Source organism: Lytechinus variegatus, chromosome 7 (assembly GCF_018143015.1).
Source record: "Lytechinus variegatus isolate NC3 chromosome 7, Lvar_3.0, whole genome shotgun sequence".
In the NCBI taxonomy this organism is placed as follows: Eukaryota; Metazoa; Echinodermata; class Echinoidea; order Temnopleuroida; family Toxopneustidae; genus Lytechinus; species Lytechinus variegatus.
The window spans coordinates 28,257,340-28,279,019 of NC_054746.1; the positions used below are offsets into that span (position 1 = coordinate 28,257,340).

At 36.6% G+C, this 21,680-nt stretch overlaps 1 protein-coding gene across 1 annotated transcript; it reads right to left on the minus strand.

Moving 5' to 3' along the window:
* Positions 1-744: 744 nt before the first annotated feature.
* Positions 745-6,090, minus strand: LOC121418896 (monocarboxylate transporter 9-like). The gene is made up of 4 exons (XM_041613089.1): positions 5,336-6,090; positions 3,746-3,886; positions 2,042-3,076; positions 745-1,447 (listed from the first exon to the last, which is right to left on the minus strand). The coding sequence occupies exons 1-4, from the start codon at positions 5,532-5,534 to the stop codon at positions 1,308-1,310; spliced, it is 1,515 nt and encodes a 504-aa protein (XP_041469023.1). The 5' UTR covers positions 5,535-6,090; the 3' UTR covers positions 745-1,307.
* Between the last annotated feature and the right edge of the window lie 15,590 nt (positions 6,091-21,680).

The following is a 21,680-nucleotide window of genomic DNA, read 5'->3' on the forward strand; positions in this document are numbered from 1 at the left end:
TTTTCCGGTGCCAAACGATGGAACGACGTACCCCATAATATTCAAAATGCACAAACTATCGAAACATTTAAATTGATTTATAAGAAATTTTATTTCAATAATTAATATTAGATGCTTATTGTTCCATTTCATTTTATTTTTTTTTCTTTTTGATTGTGTTAATAATTTGGGATATTCAATGTGTTGGAACGAATTCTTTTTATGTAATATAATTAGCGCATTTAGCAAGTAAGCTTCCATTACTTTTCTTGGCGATGTTTATTTTGTAAAATTTTATTGTTAAGTCTAGTATACTATGCTCAATGGTTAATAGATTCTTAGATTTCTTCATAAATTTTGTTTTATTTGTATTTACTATGCCAATTATACCATATTATATCATATTTCACAGTTATTGTATTGTATACAGGATAGTTTTCCCATTTCATCAATTAAAAAAATGAATACAATACCAGTCACCATTCTTTTGAATCACTATTGCCTGTTTCGGCTGGATTTTGGCTGAGGCAGGTAGTGGTAAGTCTGGGAATTGTGACTGGTAGTGTATGTTATCTTTGAACAATTTTGTATTTGTACTAATTCTAATTTTAAATGTTATTGAACTCAATCATTACAGAACCCAATGTTACTTTTTTATCTATTATGTATATACTGTTATTTTCATGTTAACAGGACCAGGCTGAAAAACAGTTAATCTGAGCCTGCTATCCTGTATAAAGATATTTTAATAAATAAAATTAAAAAAATAACTTGAATAACATAAGAATAAAAACATTCTGTCATAAAAGTAAATTAATTTATTGCCACATCATAATGGATCCAAATATAGATATTGATACAATACCTATGTAAATGATGCAACTATAGCAATTAATGCTTTAGAGCAATACCTCATGGCAGCTAGTCCAAGTGGATTTATGGGTGTTTCTTATCACCCGATTCTATCGACCTGTTTTGAAGGGGAAGTTCGCAATGACGAATAGTTGTAAATTGGAAAAATATATTGTTGAAGGTTTGAGGAAAATTTTATCAAAGATTAAAATAAAATGGAATCAAAGTCGTGATATAACGCGTGTGACTTAAAGAAAGTGACAATCTTTCCTTCTGACGGTGCTCACAGGAAATCACACCATTCTTTTTTGTGAAGTTCATTGGTGCATGGTCCCAAAATAATTCAAGATATTATGTACGCTAAAAAGGGTTACTTTCAAGCAATGTCCCTGCTTTGATAGTCTATTCGAGAAAGGTGACATTCCGTTTTTCCTTTTTTTAGGATACATCCTGGTACCCATCGGGTTCACAATGTCTCATTCAGAAATGGCACTTGTATTTGTTCTTCTTCTGATGCAGACCGTTGTTATGATGACTTGGAAGGCGACGGTTACGAGTACCATCCCAATGATGATGAAGACTTTTGTGAAGGACTGTGTTAAGTCAAACAGAGATCCTGCATTACAAAAGAACAAAAATACAGCATTGATGAACAGGTAGGAGATGTGCAGATGAAAAGAGGACGAATTATATAATAATTTCATTGAAAGATTTTTTTACGAGGACAATATTAAATGAATATGTCCGCAAATAGAAGGGTGTGGTGGTGAATCTGTTACACTCCATCCCAAAATTATAGTACTACTATTTTGATACTAATTTTCGCCACATCCCGCTTGGAAAAAAATATCTGATCCTTTACTATCAATATCAAGAAAATGGAAAATGTCCTCGTTATCAGATATGTTGCTTCAGTCTCTGACAGATATATATTCTTATATATTTATATATATACATTTCATATTATTGCACCCCCGAGTTATGGGTACATTCATGCTTAGATTTGCTATTCAAATTGGCTTCCATTGCAGTATATGGCAGAAATAAATGGTTGGTCTATGTTTACTCTGTGCTGAAATTTCCTTTCACTGTATACCGATTTTAAGAATGTTTTAAAAGAGTTGTGATACTTGTTTTGATAATATTTATTTAAGACAGACATTGTTATTCACATTTTATCCCCCGGTCTACCCATTTCCCAACTAAATACCTGTAATAAAACCTGCTGATGTTCCACCAAGTCCGAAGAAGAATGAAACAAGAGCAATGGCGAGACTTAAATGATCCGGGTTAAACAGCGTGTTCTTTGCGACGGTGAAAAATATAGCATCTTCTGCAAAAAAACACAATCCTTGCAAAAACGCCAATCCAGCTCGAATCCAATACTTCGACCCGATGAAATCCAAAAGAAACGGCAAAGTGACTGTGATTCCGGAAACTATGTAGATGTGAAAAGCGTCGACACCTTTTGCTACTAGTACGATAAATATTGTCCTGCCGAGGATACCCCCGATTCCAGCGATGGTCGAGAGAAACACAGCCTGAGATTCAGGGATACCAAGTTGCTTCGCGTGGGGTACCAGGAAATACATCCAAGAATAGTAGGCATAGCTAAAGAGGTAAATAGTTAGGAGATTGAACAAGAACAACGGTTCTTTGAGAAGAAATGACCTATAAAAAGATTCATTTTGGTTCACGTCTGGTGAGAGATCAGAAGGACGGTTGATTTCGTCGTGAAACAGTGGTGCGGAACTTTGATCAGTGCCACATTCCCCTACGACTTCTTCTTCAAGAGAGGAAAGTGATGCTGATCGCGCGATATCTGAAGTTACAGACGGACTTTGGTCTGACATGAAATCTTTGACGTTCTTCTGCTCGTGGTCTAATTTTGAGTGTTCCGGGGTTTTCAAGGTCTGTTGAGTTTCTTGGTCATTCTCTACTAACATCTCGTCACCTTCAATGTGAGACGGGCGAGAGCCATGTCGCTGACTTTCATCAGGGTTCTCCAAGATCGGTTTTCGTATGGCCACAGCACACACAACCAGGTGCAGTGCGAGTCCGCCCAAGATGAGGAACGTTCCACAGTACCCATAGGCTTCAAAGGATCGTTCAGTTATGAATGGCAGAATCATTGTCCCAGCAGTATGACCGTAGAGAGATATGGTGTTTATGACAACGAAATGATCGGGGAAGAAGTCGTTGACCACAAGCATGTAAGGCATGTACACACATGCTATGCCAGCACCTGTACGGGAGGTCAGATCAAACATGTTTCTATGAAATATTGGATATTTGTGGGGTATTTATCAATATCATGCCTATACAGCTCACTTATTTACCACGTAGGAATGTGACAAAAGTATTTGAAGCAAATGTGGACAGCAATATTTATATTTTTTTTATTTCGTTAATCGTACAGTACTTTTCGCGTTGGGTTATGTTTTCTTCAAAATAGTCGCGATTATATTATGCATATCGAGGACTGAGTTTGCGTAACCACAAATAGTCTTTATTTCTTATCATGATTTTGGTCAAGAAAATAAGTCATCTATTTCAAAGTAATGATAGTCAATGTTCATTCATTAACTATGCTTCAGACATTGTATCATACAGTGACCTGCATCCACACTGGCGGATCCGGGGGGGGGGCACTGGCCGGCTTTGCCACCCCCCCCCTTGAAAGCAAAATGAAGATTTGTAATGTAAAAGTGCCGTTAAAACAGAAGTTTGCCCCCCCCCCCTTGAAAGTGAAGACTTTTTTCTTGTCAATTTTTTCCTCGGAAAAATGCCCCCCCCCCCCTTTGGGAAAATCCTGGATCCGCCCCTGACTATCCATTGCTCTAAAAAAATATATATAGCATATCTTTGTACACGTATTTCAGACATGCATGCAATGAGTGAGCTTACATCATACCTGTCAGTGCCATTGACACGCCTGTAAGTACAGTGTTGGGAAGGAATCCTGAGAGTGCCAAAGACATGCCACTCATCGTGCCTCCAAACAAGGCTAATGGACGACGACCTACTCTCTTCAAAATCAAAGATATCATTGGACCTGAAAAGGAGGCAGAAGAAAATTGATTACTGAGATCAGAGATAAATAGCACTGTGAATATGAGCTGCAAAACTTCTGGACATAACGTTAACAATAGCATGCCAACAGCAGACCCGTAGCCAGGATTATTTTTCCGGGGAGTGGTGTCTGAATTATAAAGTAGACATTTTAGAGATTTGGATCTAGCTTTTGCCAACAGGGCTAGAAGGGCAAGGTATATTTTATCCACATTTTCCCCGATCGGCAGCTAAAACCTAACTAGATTTTTTTTATTACATCTTAACTTTTTCTTGCATGGATAAGGTATCTCATAAAGATAAATGAATAATACGAACACGAGCTCAAATTTTTCGACATGTAATGTATTTGGACCTGAAAATTATAAGAAATTTCCGTAATCATGATGAATCACAAATAAACACTTCGAGGAAGAAGCTCGAGCAGAACATTTTAACATACTGACCTGAAAAGGGACCTGGTTTTATTTTGCAGCTGAAGATGATACATATATCATCATCCAAATCGCGGAACGCGAGCTGAAAATCTTAAATATTCTGACCTGAAAACTTGATATCCTAAAGCACTGGTATAACCATGATCAAGTATAACCTAACAATTGATGCAAGCGCGAAGCGCGAGGTGAAATTTTTGGCGAATTAGACATAAAAAACGGGACATTATAACATTCAGCAAGATATGGGTATCTGATTGCACAGTATGCGAGCGCGAAATATGGCAAGAGCTTCAGCAATGTATTCATTTGGTTTAAAAGAAGTGAAGACATTTAGACATTTCCAGTTCTAAATCTATTCATAGTTGACTAGTCGAGCCCATTTAATGTTATTCAACCGTAATAGACATGATAGAGAATCCAGTCGTGTTGAGTGTAAGGTCGAATGTCAAATAGCCTGTAAACATGATAAAGATAACTATTGAAAACTAAATAAAACAGGGACTCATATTTATGATTATGAGGGGAGCAATGAAAAGCTTTCCTAAACATGCTAAAGGTTTTAAGGGGAGCGATAGGGGAGCTGCACCGCAAAAAGCTATTACATGTATTTGCATATACAAGGGGAGATTTTTTTGTCTGATTACAAAAAATGGATTGATAAACGTACACTTAGTTACAAACCACAACTAGGAGACAAACAATCAGATGTATATACTGCATTTATCTCAATTAACTTTTTATTGTCATTCTTGCAATGTGTTTTATTGCTTACAATATAATTGTGCAATTGTGTGTTCTTATTTGACTGAGAATGAGGATTTCAAGACCCTAGTTTAAAAATAATTTGGAAATTTATGCAATGAAGAGATCGCACATAATGATTAGGTCACACCCCACGTCACATTTCTAGTTCAAATATTTTCTGCAAATTTCATGCTTGCACACTTCTTCTTCTTTTTTGTAAATAATTAACGTACGATAAAAGTATAACTTACAGCAGAAGTACATGAGTGTTGCAGGAAGGCTGCAGATAAGACCGACGGTAGCATAATTTTCATCCAATCTTTCAACCATACTGGGAATAAGAACACCAAACGACTTGGCGATGCCTGAGTCCAGGAACATTATTGTACACTTGCAGATGACAACAACGTATCCCCAGTGCCATTTTATGAAACGATTGTCCGACATCATTCACATCAGAAAGTATAGCTATGATTCGGAGTTTTGGACGCTCAGTTGCTTCTCAATCGCCATACTACAGAAAATAACAAAGAAACCGAACGGAAGGGTGTCAAGAGTTGAAACAGCTAGCAGTTTTCAGATCATCGACTCTCCATCTAAACAAGAATAGTGCTCCATTTTACGATCCTTGAATAGTTAAATTGTATCGTCTCGAGCTCTCATCCATTCAAGTGTAGCGGTGGCACAATATTTCTTTTCTTTATTATTATCATTTGACGCATGAACTGCAAATCTGTGGGAAATGAAGACAAACCATGGCCCGGTATAATCCTCCCCCTGTCACAAGATCTTTTCGCTCACACCAAGGAGCTTCCTTGCTAACACCTGAGGCTACCCTCAAAAGGCCCCAATCATCGATAATGGAAAACAGATCGTCAAATATACAAGACAAATTTTCTAAAGCAACTATCAAAATACTTCGACATTCGACAAAGTGTCAGATCAGTGCCTTAATGCAGGTTTTGTCCAATTGTTATCACCGCTATCTGTTCCTGTCAGTGGACTGTTGCATGTGGACTACATTGGTGGATTAATTATTAACCATAATTTTGCTATATCACGCTTCTCATATGGTTAGGGAAGGATTAGGAAAAAGGCATGGGCGTCGGTTGGCCTTTTCCAGGGGGGAGGGTGAGGGCTCGGTGTAAAAATGGCAGAGGTAAAAATGGCAGAGGTAATAATGGCAGAGGTAAAAATGGCAGAGGTAAAAATGGCAGAGGTAATAATGGCAGAGGTAAAAATGGCAGAGGTAATAATGGCAGAGGTAAAAATGGCAGAGGTAATAATGGCAGAGGTAAAAATGGCAGAGGTAATAATGGCAGAGGTAAAAATGGCAGAGGTAATAATGGCAGAGGTAAAAATGGCAGAGGTAAAAATGGCAGAGGTAATAATGGCAGAGGTAAAATTGGCAGAGGTAATAATGGCAGAGGTAAAAATGGCAGAGGTAAAAATGGCAGAGGTAATAATGGCAGAGGTAATAATGGCAGAGGTAAAAATGGCAGAGATAATAATGGCAGAGGTAAAAATGGCAGAGGTAATAATGGCAGAGGTAAAAATGGCAGAGGTAATAATGGCAGAGGTAAAAATGGCAGAGGTAATAATGGCAGAGGTAAAAATGGCAGAGGTAATAATGGCAGAGGTAAAAATGGCAGAGGTCATAATGGGAGAGGTGAAAATGACAGCTCTAGGTAAAATATGGCCAGCCTCAAACCCCGATGCAATGAATTGTCAAAAGCCCCCCCCCCCCATGTACATAGATTAAATTAGAAGTGCATGTCACGGTTAGGCATTTCATCATATCGTTATGTCTTTATCGGCCTAACAATGCTATTTACGAATTCGTTGGAGGTGTAACGTGAAGGCTTTTTAAAAAGAATTCAAACGACAAATATTTTTTCATTCAATTCATCAGGAGCAAAATGAAACTGCACTATTCTCATTCATCATTTTATAACATTTCTTTTTGTCTAAAGTTTATATCTAAAGTTTTGCCAGGTTTACCGTTACAAAAAGGAGGAAGAGTAGACAAAGGGGGTATCTCAGTGTTCGCGACTACAAATTTTGCTAGTTGCAGAGACGTCTCCGCGACATCTCTGAGACGTCTCATGAAAATTACAGCTTCTCCGAGGAGTCGCAAGAAGATTAAACATGTTTAATATTTTTGGAGACTGTTTCTAGTCTCCGCGACGTCTCCGAGAAGTCTCCATCAGTTGCTGCGACGTCTCGGAGACTAATGATATCCGCGACTGCTGAGACGTCGCCGCGATGTCTCCGCGATGTCTCAGAGACGTCTCAGAGACATCGCGAAGACCTGCTGGAGACCAAAAAAAATTATAATACATTGCGGAGACGTCTCCGCGACACTTCTTCACACTGTTTGACCCACTTCAGAAACCACGTGACTGAACGCGTGCTGATATCCCTCCTCCTGCTCCAAGTCAGGTGTATGATCTTTCAAACGTTCCATCGAGACGTCTCCTTGGTGAGAGCGCAAGCCATTTTTGCCTCCGCGACTGCAGCGACTGATAAGTTGGAGACTGTCGCGGCGACGTCTCCGTTGATGAGATAAGGCCTTTAGAGAGGTGGAGAGACAGAGAGGGTTAGGGGTGGGAAAAAACATAGAGAACATAGCGGGAAAAGCTTAGACCTTGAAATTGTCACGAATGATTGTGGTTGAATATCATCAAGGAGCTTTATTTTTATTGTCGTCTATACTATTCTTTTTAAATATTTGAATGACAATAAGCCTGCGTTCCCAGGCCTGGCACTATTGTGTAACTGATTATGAAAATCAATAATAATCTTGCTTTGACTGGTAAACCAATTTGGGGTCGATCGAGGGGGACCGTCTGGTTCAGATTCTTTGCATAAAAGAAGACCATAAACCTTCTTTTCCATTGCATGATATAGACGGCTTGATGGTCATAACCCTTGGAAGCGGAAGTGCTGTTGGTGTGCTTTCATTTTTGCTTATGCCATTTGTACCTTTGCCATTTTCAACTCCACCACTTTTTACACTGTTAGAAAATTTATATTTAAAAAATAAAAAGAATCCTGCAACAGAGTCTGGAGAACACCTGAAATCTTACTGCACTGTGTAATCCTACATGCATGCATTTGTATAAACTTACAGAAAATTGGCATGTTGTGCATGTACCATTACAAATTTATTGTAATAAAACTGTTTCCCCCTTTTTTAAAACATATCTGTTCTGTAAAATTGTAGAAAAATTGTGGAAAACCCTCCTGTTATTATAATCTTCAAAATTATTTGTTTGTTTTTTCTGTAAAACCTTTTTTTTTTAGTTTTCTTCTGTAGAATCTACTGTTTATTTCTAATAGTGTACCTCGGCCACTTTTACCTCTGCTATTGTCACATCTTCCCTTTTTACCTCTTGTCATTTACCCCTCTGCTCTTTTTATCTTTGCTCTTTTTATATACATTACTAAAATTCATCTCAAAAGGTAACTTCAAAACTAGCACAGTAAATGCGATACAATACACAGTGTTGGTAAATATCCCACCCACTTTAAAGAGACCTATACCAAAATAATATAGAATGAAAAAGGGGATATTATATTTTTCTTATTTCATAGGATTTTTTTTCAAAAATGTTTTCTTTTGAAACGCACTATATATTATCGGTCAACAAATAGAACAGCTTTAAACTAAGGTGAAAATTAAGTTTCAGTTAATTATATTTCTTAATTTGATTTTCAAAATGAAGAGAACTCTTATTTTTAACACCATCTTGATAGAAAAACCCGGAATAAATTACATGTCAAATCCCTATGAACCCTAAACACGATATTGATACTAAATTGTGAAATAACCAACAAGTAAATCAACTGGTCCATTACATATAGTATATTTTTGTTATCTCTTTAAGATACTGATGAATGAAAATATAATCTTGCTCCTTATTATCTGCACTAGGCAGACCATTATCAGATTGTTGTACAGTAATGTACGTTGCTTCCTTGATGGAATTTTGTCTTGCCTGCATATAATAGCAGAGCGAGAATTTTGGCGCCGCTTTTCCGACGACGGCGGCGGCGTCGTCAACATCAAATCTTAACCAAAGGTTAGGTTTTTGAAATGTCATCACTAAAAAAAAGTATATGGACCTAGTTCTAAAACATGGACATAAGGATAATGAAGCATTACTTGTAATCCTGTTAGAGTTTCAGGTCACATGACTAAGGTCAAAAGTCATTTAGGGTCAATGAACTTTGATCATGTTGGAATGTTTAGTGATCTTGTTCATGAAACTTGGACATACGAGTAATCAAGCCGTATCACTGAATATACTTCGTGAGTTTCAGGTCACATGACCATGGTCAAAGGTCATTTAGGCTCAGTGAACTCAGATTGTGTTGGGGGAATCAAAACAAAATCGGGTCAAGGTTAAGTTGTTTTTAATAAACTCAAAAAAGTATATGGATCTAGTTCATGAAACTTGGACATCAAGCATTAGTGAACACATGACCAAGGGCAATGAACTTTGGCCGTGTTAGGGGTTATTTGTTGAGCTGCCATCATAACTTTGAAAGTTTATGGATTTAGTTCATGAAATGTGGGCATAAACTACAGTGCGTATCAAAAAAAAGTTTACACTTTGAAAAAGTCCTGGGAATTAAAAAAATACACAACACGTGGGTAATTTTTTCACATATAATCTTCAGTTGGGTCTCATCTGTCCAATGAAAGTAAAAGTTTTGTCAGAATGTTACACTTGAGTGAGCACTGTCCATTTCTGTAAAGCTCGCAGAAATCTGTTTGCGCAGAAATGCTCGTTTTCATGCTGTGTCAAGTCGAAAGGACGAAATCAAACTGACACTACGAAAGATTTATCATACATTTTCCTTGCACTTTTAGGCAATTGGAATAAAACGGATACATTTAAGCATTTTGTGACAATTTTGCCACCCAAATTGAAATTTCAACACTCAATAAGCACAACCTTTACCCTATTTGTGCCAGCTGGATCTGAGGACATAACTGAATCCGAACAAAAGTTTACATCAAACATCTCCAGCATTTTTTCACTAAGTTTTTGTCATTGAAAGTTGGTTTACATTTCATTTTTCATTTAATACTTGTTTATCCACACTTTTCCCAAGCTAAGCAATGATTAACAAAATGAAAATCAAGCTTAAGCCATTCCATGTAAATCACAGCTCAGTGTAAAGCAAATATCGTCACGATGGCCTCGGTGTGTTGGGGAGTGGGGTGGGGCAAAATGCACTCTTCGAAGTGTTTTGGGCAAGGAAACAAGTCAAACAATGTAGAAGATATCTTAAAATCAATTTTACTAGCTAAATTCCATGTGTTCTTCATGATTAAGGGCTACTTTTATTCACATAACTATTTCAAATTTCTGCGCAAATCATTTTTCACTAACTTTTCAAAAGTGAGTGGTGCTCACTCAAGCGGAAATATTTTTCGACAGTTATATCGTCATTTGCTTTAATGGACCTGTACCAATGTTAAAATGTGGAACAATCTTCAGGATATTACAAATGTATAATTTTGCAGGATTTTTTCAAAGTGTAAACTTTTTTTTGATACGCACAGTATAGTAAGGTTAATCAAGTATTACTGATCATCTTTCACAAGTCTTCGGTCATACGATCAATGTTAAATGTAAGTTAGGGTCAATGAACATATCATTTAATCATCATATCATTATGAATGATTATTCTATAGTCGTTTTCAAAGTCAGCACCGCTGCAATATTGAATCGCGTAATGCAGCCGAGACTGTCAGATGCTCTCTCTCTCTCTCTTTGTCATCTCCGGATTTTAACCCAGGACACGGTCTATCATCATGATCGGTTCTTGAATGTCATTTCGGATTCTAATAATTACACAACCCAGCCTAAGGCAGATGAAATAGTTTCACGGTCGATAGAAGGAGAAGAATAACATCACAACATCCCACAGGGATATTAGATGCGTACGGTATTGTTTAAATAAAAGCAGAAGACCCCTCTCTCGGACATCTTGTATAAACAATGCTTTATAGCTGCACAAGATGAAACAAAAACATTAATCAACTTATAGTCCTTTTGAGCGAAGTGTAATTAAAGACCGCCTAAATCGTCCCGCGCTCGTATTATCCACAATATATTCTAAAGATATATATAGAAAACCTTTTTACTGGATTCTCTGGGTTAAATATTTTGCATGCATGCAGTATGTCATTGGTATTTATATATATTGCAAATAATTACCTTGACCCAAGACTAAATTTCAATATGCCATTCGGGAATATTTCGTAGTTTCATTCTGGTATTTCATAGTTGGCCAAGTATTGTTATAACAACATGCATGCACTCAAAAGTTCTATACATAATTAGTATAATTTAGGGGGCATTAGAAATAACAGGGTGTATATTCTGGTGCATAGAAAAAATCCCTTTAACGGTCACTCCGGGTAGTAGATTTTTATTTAAATTCATAGTCATTCTTTTTAAAGGTCAAGTCTACCCTCAAAAAATGTGATTTTAAATAAATACCAAAAAAATCACAACACTGTAAATTTCATCAATTGATATAAAATAAAGAAAGTCATGATATTTCAAAATTTTGTTTAATTTTCACAATCCAATTATACACTGGAAAAACTCCGGTGTTGATTAATTTAACACCAGTCTGGAATCTAGGTACATGTATATATGTCCACATTAGAGAAGTGTTAAACAACACCAGTTTGGTTTTGGTCTAACACCAGAAAGGTGTTTACTCAACACTAATTAGTATTAAAAGAGAATCGGTTTGATTCCAAACTGGCGTTGTTTCGACACTTCTCTGGTGTGAACATTTACATGTATAGATGCCGGTCTAGTGTTAAATTAACACCGAGTTTTTGCAGTGTATGCAAATGAGAGAGTCAATGATGTCCCTGAAACACTTTTTTTTTCTTATTCAAATTATACAATATTTCATTTTTTTACCGATGTGACAATATGGACCAACGTGACTGAACCATGCATGTTAATGTTAAAACATTTGTAGTTCTACATATACAGGGAGAACAAAACTTTGTTTCGCAGGACAATGAGGAGAAAATTAGGATATTTTATATAAGAAAATACCAAAGAAATAGTGAGTAACGTCATCAGTCCCCTCATAATCATATCAATTATCAGGATGTGCATAAATGTTTTGTGAAATTTAGCAATATTTCAAAATATAAATTTTCTTCTTTTTACATCCGATATCGATGAAATGTTCGGTGGTGTGGTTGTTGGATTTTGTCTCTTTTTATTCGAATGAATTTACGGTTGGGGTCGCCTTGGCTTTAAGTTTATGGCTGTTTTATTTCATTTTTCAGTTTTACCGCTTTTATTGTGGTGAAAAGAAAGCCACTTGGAGTTGATTTTATAACCTGACTATTCGAAAGGCCTGAACATTTACTTCGCGATAAAATCATCATGATTTTGATTTGTTCAATCACCGTCAAAGCAGAGGAAATTAAACACCTCGGATACTTTACTTAAAGTCACTCCATCTTTATTATAAACTCAGGCTGAAAATGCTTGAACATAGCCGACCATAAACATAACAAATAGTGACGTCATCCATTTTCCCCTCAACATGCACCGTTAATCGATCATAATTTCATATTCAAGAGATACATGCTGAAGCACCAGAAAATTCTTATACCTGGGGCATTCCACCTCACTGAATTACCGTTACCATTGTATATTGTGTATGTGGTACACAACTTCAACTCTACATCTCTAGCGAATATCACGACTGAAATTATAAACTTTATAACACAATACAACACATTACGGTGAACATAATTTCTAAACAACGCTGTTAAACAAAAGTGGACAAAGCCTTGCCCAGCCTGATTCCAAAAGAAATGTTTTCTTTCTTCTCACATCATTGCACCTTCTCCCTAACAGCTAATAAAGTATAAGTGTACGAGTAACATCTTTATAATGTATACCGTACATAGTATATTATCATGATATTGTGTATGCAACCCTAGAAATACATGTAAAACGAAATCTCTTTGAGCATGTTAAACACAATACTGTATAAACAAACACATTATAAAATGCATGAAATGAAACTAACTTCAAATGACAATAAGGCAGACTTTTTCCTTTCCTTCTTGCATACCGACATATAGTCAAACTACGTAAAGACATACTAGCAGCTTTACAACAAATTAAGAATGACCTGCCGATTGTCCCACATATTCTTTTAGCTATATAAGCTAATTAAAAGCTGATATGTCTTTTGGCATATCAATTAATTCTTTTGTCTTAACAATACGAATCCCTTTGTACATTTAAGCTGTTCATACGAATACTACGAACATTGTGACTGTCCTCAATCTGACACACCCTTGTCATTCTCCTGTGACAGTATAGCAATAAAAATATACCAAGATATGATAAAAATAACTAAATATGTAATCAACATCCATGTAAAGGAGAACACAAATAAACAAATTGATATTATCGATAAAGTGAAGAGCAATAGTAAAAACGCTTTCACAAAATATAATCCACATACTGATTATAAATGAAATAGGAAAAATACCTTAAGTGCTTTTCCCCACTGCACATGATGTAATATTGAGCTTTGGCATAAAAATCCAAAATAACTTACAACAATTGAAACGTTACTCTTCGAACATGTCGAACGACGGCGTTATTGATACATCATCCGTTTAGGGCGTCATCATAGAGTTGTATAACGTATTTAACTCTATCGGCGTCATGTGCATGTAATGAGTAGAATGACTTGATACGCTCTCTCTAAAAAAAAATCTTTCATAACCTGGGTCCCGTAACACAAAGGTTAGTGATCAATCGTATGCTTGATTTTCACGATTGGTTGTACATTGTAGTCAATGAAATCAATAGTAGAAAATTGTTCTACGATCAGTGCTAAGCTTTGTGTTACGGGCCCCTGATTGCCGAAAAGTGCAAAAACACGTAATGATAAATGATAGGAAATTGTAAACTTACACACATTAATAAAACCATTGCTAATCACCTGAACACTGCGTACAAACCAAGGCCATACAGTGACCAGTTTTACATGTACTTCATGTGTGTTTTTTTTAAACGCTACAACTCACATAAAAAACATGATGATGGGTACACTATGTTGAGAGCAATTTGAAAAAAAATATCAGGTGTGTCAGTCACAAGTTAAATGCAGATACAAAAAGGGTTTTAAAAAGTCACATATAAACATTATAGGAAGAATAACTTACGAAGAAAAAGTAGAGATTTGTGTACTGGTATCTAAAATAAATTTTGAGAATTTAAACTCGTAATTGAAAACTGTTCTCATTACTGATCTTTATCATGATTGGACACTTTTTTTGCAAAACACGAAACTGATATGGGTTGATGTAATTCGATTTTCACAAAGAATTAATTTTTCTCAATTTTGCAGTGTGACAGATTTGAATTTGAAATATATACATATCGTGGCAAAATATTTGATTAACAATTTTTACAATATTATTATGAAGATAATATAGTAGGCCAGTGGCGTACCGTGGGTCACGGCATTGGGGGGCACCAGCAAATATTTTGAGTCACTTTGTAAGAGCGCGAAGCGCGCTCTTGCCAGCTAGGTAGGCCTATACTGACCTGAAAGAGAAAGTTTAAGAATTGTGCCATTAAACGGATATGTATCTCACTAATCAATTAATGCAAGCATGGCAAGTGCGAAGCGCGAGCTGAAAATTTTGTACATACAGAACTAAAAAGGGGACATTAGACGCAATTTTTTACAATCATGATACATATCTGACTCACTAAACAAACAATGTGAGCGCGAAGCGTGAGCTGAATTTTTTGTTGGTGCATTTATTGACCCCAAATAGGGACAATTTAAGGACCTTTTTTAGAAATTCATGAAGAGCTTACATATCTCACCATAGCCATCTTATGCGAGCGCCAATTGCTTGCTAATTTTGTTAGAATTACATTTAAACACATGAAACACTTTTTGTAGTCATTGTAATTATGAACATGATACTTATATCACAGATCAAATATTGCGAGCGCGAAGCGCGAGCTGAAAAAAAATTGAAATGCAAACATAAAAGGGGCATTCTAATGCTTGTTCGTAGGAATTGACTAAGACAATAAGTATTTCACTATACAAATGAAGCGAGCGCGAAGAGCGAGCTGAAAATCTTCGACATTCAGACTAGAAAAGGGGACATTTTAAGAAGATCATACATATCTCATCTATCCACTAACGCGAGATATAGTACGGATTTGAAAAGTTTATATTCAGATATTGAAAGGAGGTAATCACTTTAGGTAATCATGAAAAAGAAGCATAATATCATGCCACTACATGAGAAATAATAACTGCAACTATAGGCCTATTTGGTGTATATTGACTTGAAAACGGAATGTTTTAGTACATCAGGAATTAAACAGACAATTTGAGCACCAGAAATGATGAACACATAGGCCCTAAGCAATTTATGTTTCATAAAGTTGTAATATTATATAATGTAATATATAACGTAACATAATAGAATATAATATACAATAATTTCTTTATCCCCCACTGTTTTTCTTACTTTCTCCCTCTTTTTCTCCTTTCCCCCTTTTTTGGGGGCCAGCCGATGGGGGGGCACGTGCCCCCGTAGTTGCGCCACTGTAGAAGGCAATGAGTGGTACACAGCCCTGGTTTTGGGATTGTATTTAGATAGGTAGTGCAGCCAGTAGTGAAATCATTACCCAAGCTTAGATTGCAATAATTACAAATTTTCATTATTTGGAGACGCTTCGAGGGAATGATATTTGTAAGTCATTGTATTCATAGGGCGTAATGAGCCGAAAGGTTTGAGGGGGCAGATATGGCCCATCGGGCGAAATTTATAAAAAGAAGTTGCGAGCGACTGAAGCGAGCGAGCAAAATTTTGACACTTTTTCTTTTAAAAATTCCATTATGATATATTTTTACATAATATTCAGAACATGATATCCAATTTCACCCTTTTCGCTGTTTCCTTTTCTTTTTTATTCTCGGTCGAGATTTATTATTATTTTTTTTTGGGGGGGGGCAAGATCTCCCAGTTACCCCATCTGTACGCCACTGCTTTAAATAGTAGGTTAACCCTGGTTTTAAGATGGTTTTATTGAAAATATGAAAATTTGAGAGAACTGTCAACAATGCTTGATAAATGGATATAAATATACGCCTGTATATCAAAGGATTACAGAGTTCGATTTTTGTTAATTCACTTTGTTACCGTATCGCCACGTGCGAGTTATTCGCCAACATATTGTGTACCATATCAGTCCTCTAGTGATTGGTTAACATTGGTTTGACTTTTTAAAAATCTGAGCTAGAAGGTCACACTTGTCACCTGTGTCTGCGATATGTTACAAAAATGAAGCCCAGAAAAAATTGCGTTCGAAAATAATTTATTTAGTGCTTCAAAAATTGAAATATAAAGTGACCAGAAACACCATCTTAATTTCATCCCATACACTCAGGCGCGGATCCAGGAGGGGGCCGAGCCGGCCCCGCCCCCCCCCCCCTATATTTTGACAGCCTGCAGAAAAAAGAGTACTCTTTATCTTAATATTGTAACTACGAAAATCAGAAAGAAAGGTAAGAAAGAGGTATTATACCCATGATGTGCAATTTACAGTGTCGTAACGGCCGGCCCGACCCCGAAAGGAAACAAATAAAAGATGAGGGAAAGAATTGAAAAATAATATAGACTTTACATAAAAAGCTTCGCTCGTGCTTCGCGCTCGCATTGCCTGTGTAATGAATTCCATTTAAGAGGATTAAATGACACTTCATATATCCAGTTCTGAAATCAATTTGCACACAATATTTTAGCTCGCACATCAAGCTTTCATTATTTTGTTTGATTTACACAAATTGTTATATCAAAATTTTCAGCTCGCGCTGCGCGCTCGCATTGTTTGATTTGTGAGATACCTATCCTGTTTGGAAATTCTTGCCAAAATTTGTCAAAATGCTTCTTTATTATGTCAGTATAAAAAAAAATTAAGCTCGTGCTTCGCGCTCGCATTTAATTGTTTGAGACACACAGCTTGTTGTTTATTTAAATAAAAACGCGCTTAGACTGTCCAGTTTTCAGGTCGGAATATCAAAAATTTTGAGCTCGCGCTTCGCACTATCATTATTTAATTGGTGATACTTGTATCCTCTTCATTAATAAAAAAAAACAGTCACAATTGAGTCCCTTTTCACGTTACTATAACAAAATTTCAGCTCGCGCTCGCATTGTTTAGTTGGATACTTATCTTTGTTCATGATTATAAAAACTGCTCAGAATCTTCAGTTCTAAGGACATAAAATATCAAAGAATTTTAGCTCGCCCTTCGCGTTCGCATTATATATTAAGACCACATGAGATACCTTATCTTGTTTATAACAATAAAAACTAACATATACTTAAGACTTCAGTCTTTAGTTAGGATTACCCGCTGAACCCCCCCCCCCAAAAAAAAAAAAAAATCAGATTATAGCGGCCAATCGAGAAAAATGTTGATGAAAATATTTTTCGGCCCCCCCCCCTATTGGCGAAAGCTGGATCCGCCCCTGTACACTTATGTGTACTATTTAGGTGTATATAAGACGCCTATTTACAAAATCGGGGTTTGCCTTGTAGTTTTAGCTTTTCATTCTCAATAATGGTTGTTTTCAGGGTTTATTAGTTCTAATACATGCACTTGTACACATGTTTCATCTTGGTTTGAGAATTTTTTAAATCGGCTGCTCACAAAGTTAAACAATACCTCCATTGTAGATATTATTAACGTATTTCTTTCACTGGAAGCGTTTAGGAGTAATGTTTCCGATCGTTTCTTTCATCAACAGCTCAAGTTATTTGAATTTTTATCGAAAAGGTATTTTATAGAGTCTCATATTTACATGTCGCACTTCACAAAATAAAATTTGAAGAAAAATCATGGCAAAGTTTACTTTGTAATAATCACGTAGACTGGTGTGGTGACCTTAAAAATATATATTGTTGATCAATTTTGTACTCCAATGGTTAGAGGTAAAATGACGGGCAAAGAGGTCTTAATTTTGAATACCGTGTATTGTTTTTTTTATTCAATTGAGCTAAGCGTGCAAGCCAAAAGATACAATGAAATGTTTTTTTATTATAACATTGGATGATACAAAACAATGATTTTGCAAAAAAGATCAGATAGTATAAAAATATTGAGGGAGGTCCATCCCCCAGCAGCCCCCCCCCCCTCCTAGTAGTCTGCAGGCACAGACCCTGATTGAAACTTTGATCAGCAAGTGCACCTCCACGCAAAGACTAGCACAGGGCCTTCAGTGCACAAGGCATGAGTAGGCTGCACATTCAGACCCTTAACTCGAGTGAAGGGTTTACACATCAGACTACACTCCTAACTCCCCCCTCTTCAGTACATCAGCCTTTTCATACTTAAAGGTCAAGTCCACCTCAGAAAAATGTTGATTTGAATCATTAGAGAAAAATCAGACAAGCACAATGCTGAAAATTTCATCAAAATCGGATGTAAAATAATAAAGTTATGACATTTCAAAGTTTTGCTTATTTTCAACAAAATAGTTATATGAACGAGCCAGTTACATCCAAATGAGAGAGTCGATGATGTCCACTGATCTCAGTGATGATGTCACTCACTCACTATTTCTTTTGTTTTTTATTGTTTGAATTATACAATATTTCAACTTTTACGAATTGATGATTAGGATCGACCTCCTTGCCTGAAGCACAAAATGTTAAAATAATGAAATGCCACAGGGAGGGATGAAACTTCATTTCACACGACAATGACGAGAAAATCAAGATATTTCATATTTCATATAATAAAATACAAAAGAAATAGTGAGTGAGTGATGTATCAACTCTCTCATTTGGATGAAACTGGCTCGTTCATATAACTATTTTGTTGAAAATAAGCGAGACTTTAAAATGTCATAACTTTCTTATCTTACATCCGATTTTTATGAAATTTTCAATGTTATGCTTGTTAAATTTTTCTCTTTTTATTCAAATCAAGTTTTTGTTGGGGTGGACTTGTCCTTTAAACTAGGATGCACTGAGCATTTATTATGTTTTGTGTTGAGGTTGAACTACGCTGACCCATTCATTCTGAAATGCCGGGGGATATACGAACTGAATCATCGTATCCGGAATGACATTAAGTCATGAAGGAGGGGGCAACGACATACCCTACTTACTCCCCTGAAGTATACCCATAGGCAATATACTCCTTCACTCTCTTGACAGAAACTTACCACTCGTATACCATGCTATCCCGTGGGCCTAAGCTGACTTATCCCTAGATCAAAAGTGCATGATATTCCAGAGAGGGGGAGAGGAAAGGTAAAAAAAAAATAAGAAAAAGAATGTGGCGAAGAGTGAGTGGAGTTTCAAGAAAGGGAGGCAGAAAAAGGGAAGCATATGAATGAACAGTAACCGAATGGGGCTTGCGTGGGGAGGGGCGTTGGCGTATCTAGGGGCAAGGGGAGACGTGTCTGGACCCCCATTTCCAGTTGACGCAAAAAGGGGGATAAGATAGATGGGGGAAACGGGAAGAAAACACGAGAAAGATGGATTTAATGAACAACATGAGAAGCCAGTAAAGGCGTCAGCGGTATAAGGGATGATTTTAGTACCTTTCCTAGAGTATCCAGATATACATGTTGGTACTCTAGCCCGTTTCGACCTCACTGAGATGCTGAAAAGCATTGCAATATTAGCGGTTGCCAGGGTGCCCATTTTCCCGGAATGTACGCCGTTACGGGTAGATGGAAAACAATGTAGCGAGGAACATTTGGACCATACGGGGGAGGTATAGGGTGGAGTATTGGGTGGATAATGGATGAGGAAAGGGGAGAGAGTAGCTGAAAATGACCGCTAATGCTTGCTAAGGACTGTTTTCAAGTGTTTCATGGAAGCCACTTAAAGAGTGCATTGTTTCTGACTCTCCAGAGGTTGTGTTTGCCGATAATTTTCTTCTTCTTCTTTTCTTCTTTTTTATACATTTTGCATTTCTCTATTATGAGAGGTCATGACCAAGCGTGGAAAGAAGTATACTCAAACCGAAGATCAAATTAAGGTGTAATTTTTCTCACTGACATTAGATTTGAAAATGATACTTTTTTTTACATCGTTTCCAAATTATGTTCCAAGCCATCTTTTCGTTTTCATTCGTATAACATGAAATGAAAAAGACTAAAATGTTCTGTTCCAGGGACGTACAAAGTCTATTATACATGGATAAACTGATTACTTGAGGTTTTTTTTTGTCCCTTTTCAAATACATTAGGTGAGTAGAAGTGAGAAGAAAATATGTGTGCTGTTTGATACAAACTGACGAACAGTCGAAAGGAAAGTAACTATTTTTATCAATTGTCGGGATAATAATACACCTAAGAATGATAATGATAAAATGTATCAATTAACCACCCACATCCCACCCTATAAAACCAATTCATTATGAAAGAATAATGTTATGCAACACTTGATTTTCTATTTTAAAAGTGTACACGAATTCTCTCGTGTTAAGAAAAAAACACTCTTAACACATTCTAAAACCAGCCAAATATATTCAAATACAACTGTTTTACAAAATAAATGCTCTTCAAATGATGTCGAAATTGACATTGTTTTAACTGTTTGTTTGATACTTTATTGTATATTTTTTAGTCAACTCAATATTTGATTGGAGCAATCCCTTTAAGAAAGGATTCTATCAAAGACCATTAACTGTTGGGCTCATCAGAGTATAAACGATCAAACCACACTTGTACACTCCAGTTGAACTTCATCGTCGACGTCAAAACTATTTGACCCCACTGAGAGCTGAAGCATTCCTAACGGTTTTGACTTTGTCTTTGAAGAAACAATCAAAATTGTTATTTTAATGGATTTGAGAAGACATAAGTCAAGGCACTCCAAGAAAATAGCTCACATTAAATAATTTATTTTGACAAATCATTCTCCATTCTCTGCAGGAGTGAAAAAAAAACCCGGACTATCCTTGTAATCAATTCCCCCAAATCCTCCGACTAGACATCACATACCCCTTTAACACACTCCCGGGGTGCTTTCCAAGACAGCAATGCATCCTTCGTTTCTGTTGATGAGGATGATGATGATGTTGCTCCTGTCGCCGCTGTTGTTGTCGTTTTTTCCAAGTGATGCGTTCAGGATTCTATCGAGATGGAGATGAGGATGAGAAGCAGTCTTGGACAGCTGTTCGTGTCAGGACACCCTAATGAGGTTTACAAACTAGAAAATACTTGACATGAAAGGTCACATCCTCAGTTACACACGATCTCCAATAGGATGGCGGGGGTGGAAGTAGGCTGGATAGGGGTGTTTTGGAAAAGATTTGTGTTGTGGAGCGAGTGTATCAATCGAAGTATATTCGCCCAACTTTATACGAGGGATTTCTTTATTCCAGGATTATGAGAGGCGGACCGGAAGGTGAAGTAAAATCGCAAAATCACACTTAGTTTTGTATAATTATCATCAAATATCCATAACCAAAAAGAAATGAAACAAATTATCAACTCAATTTCATGGCTAAAAGATTG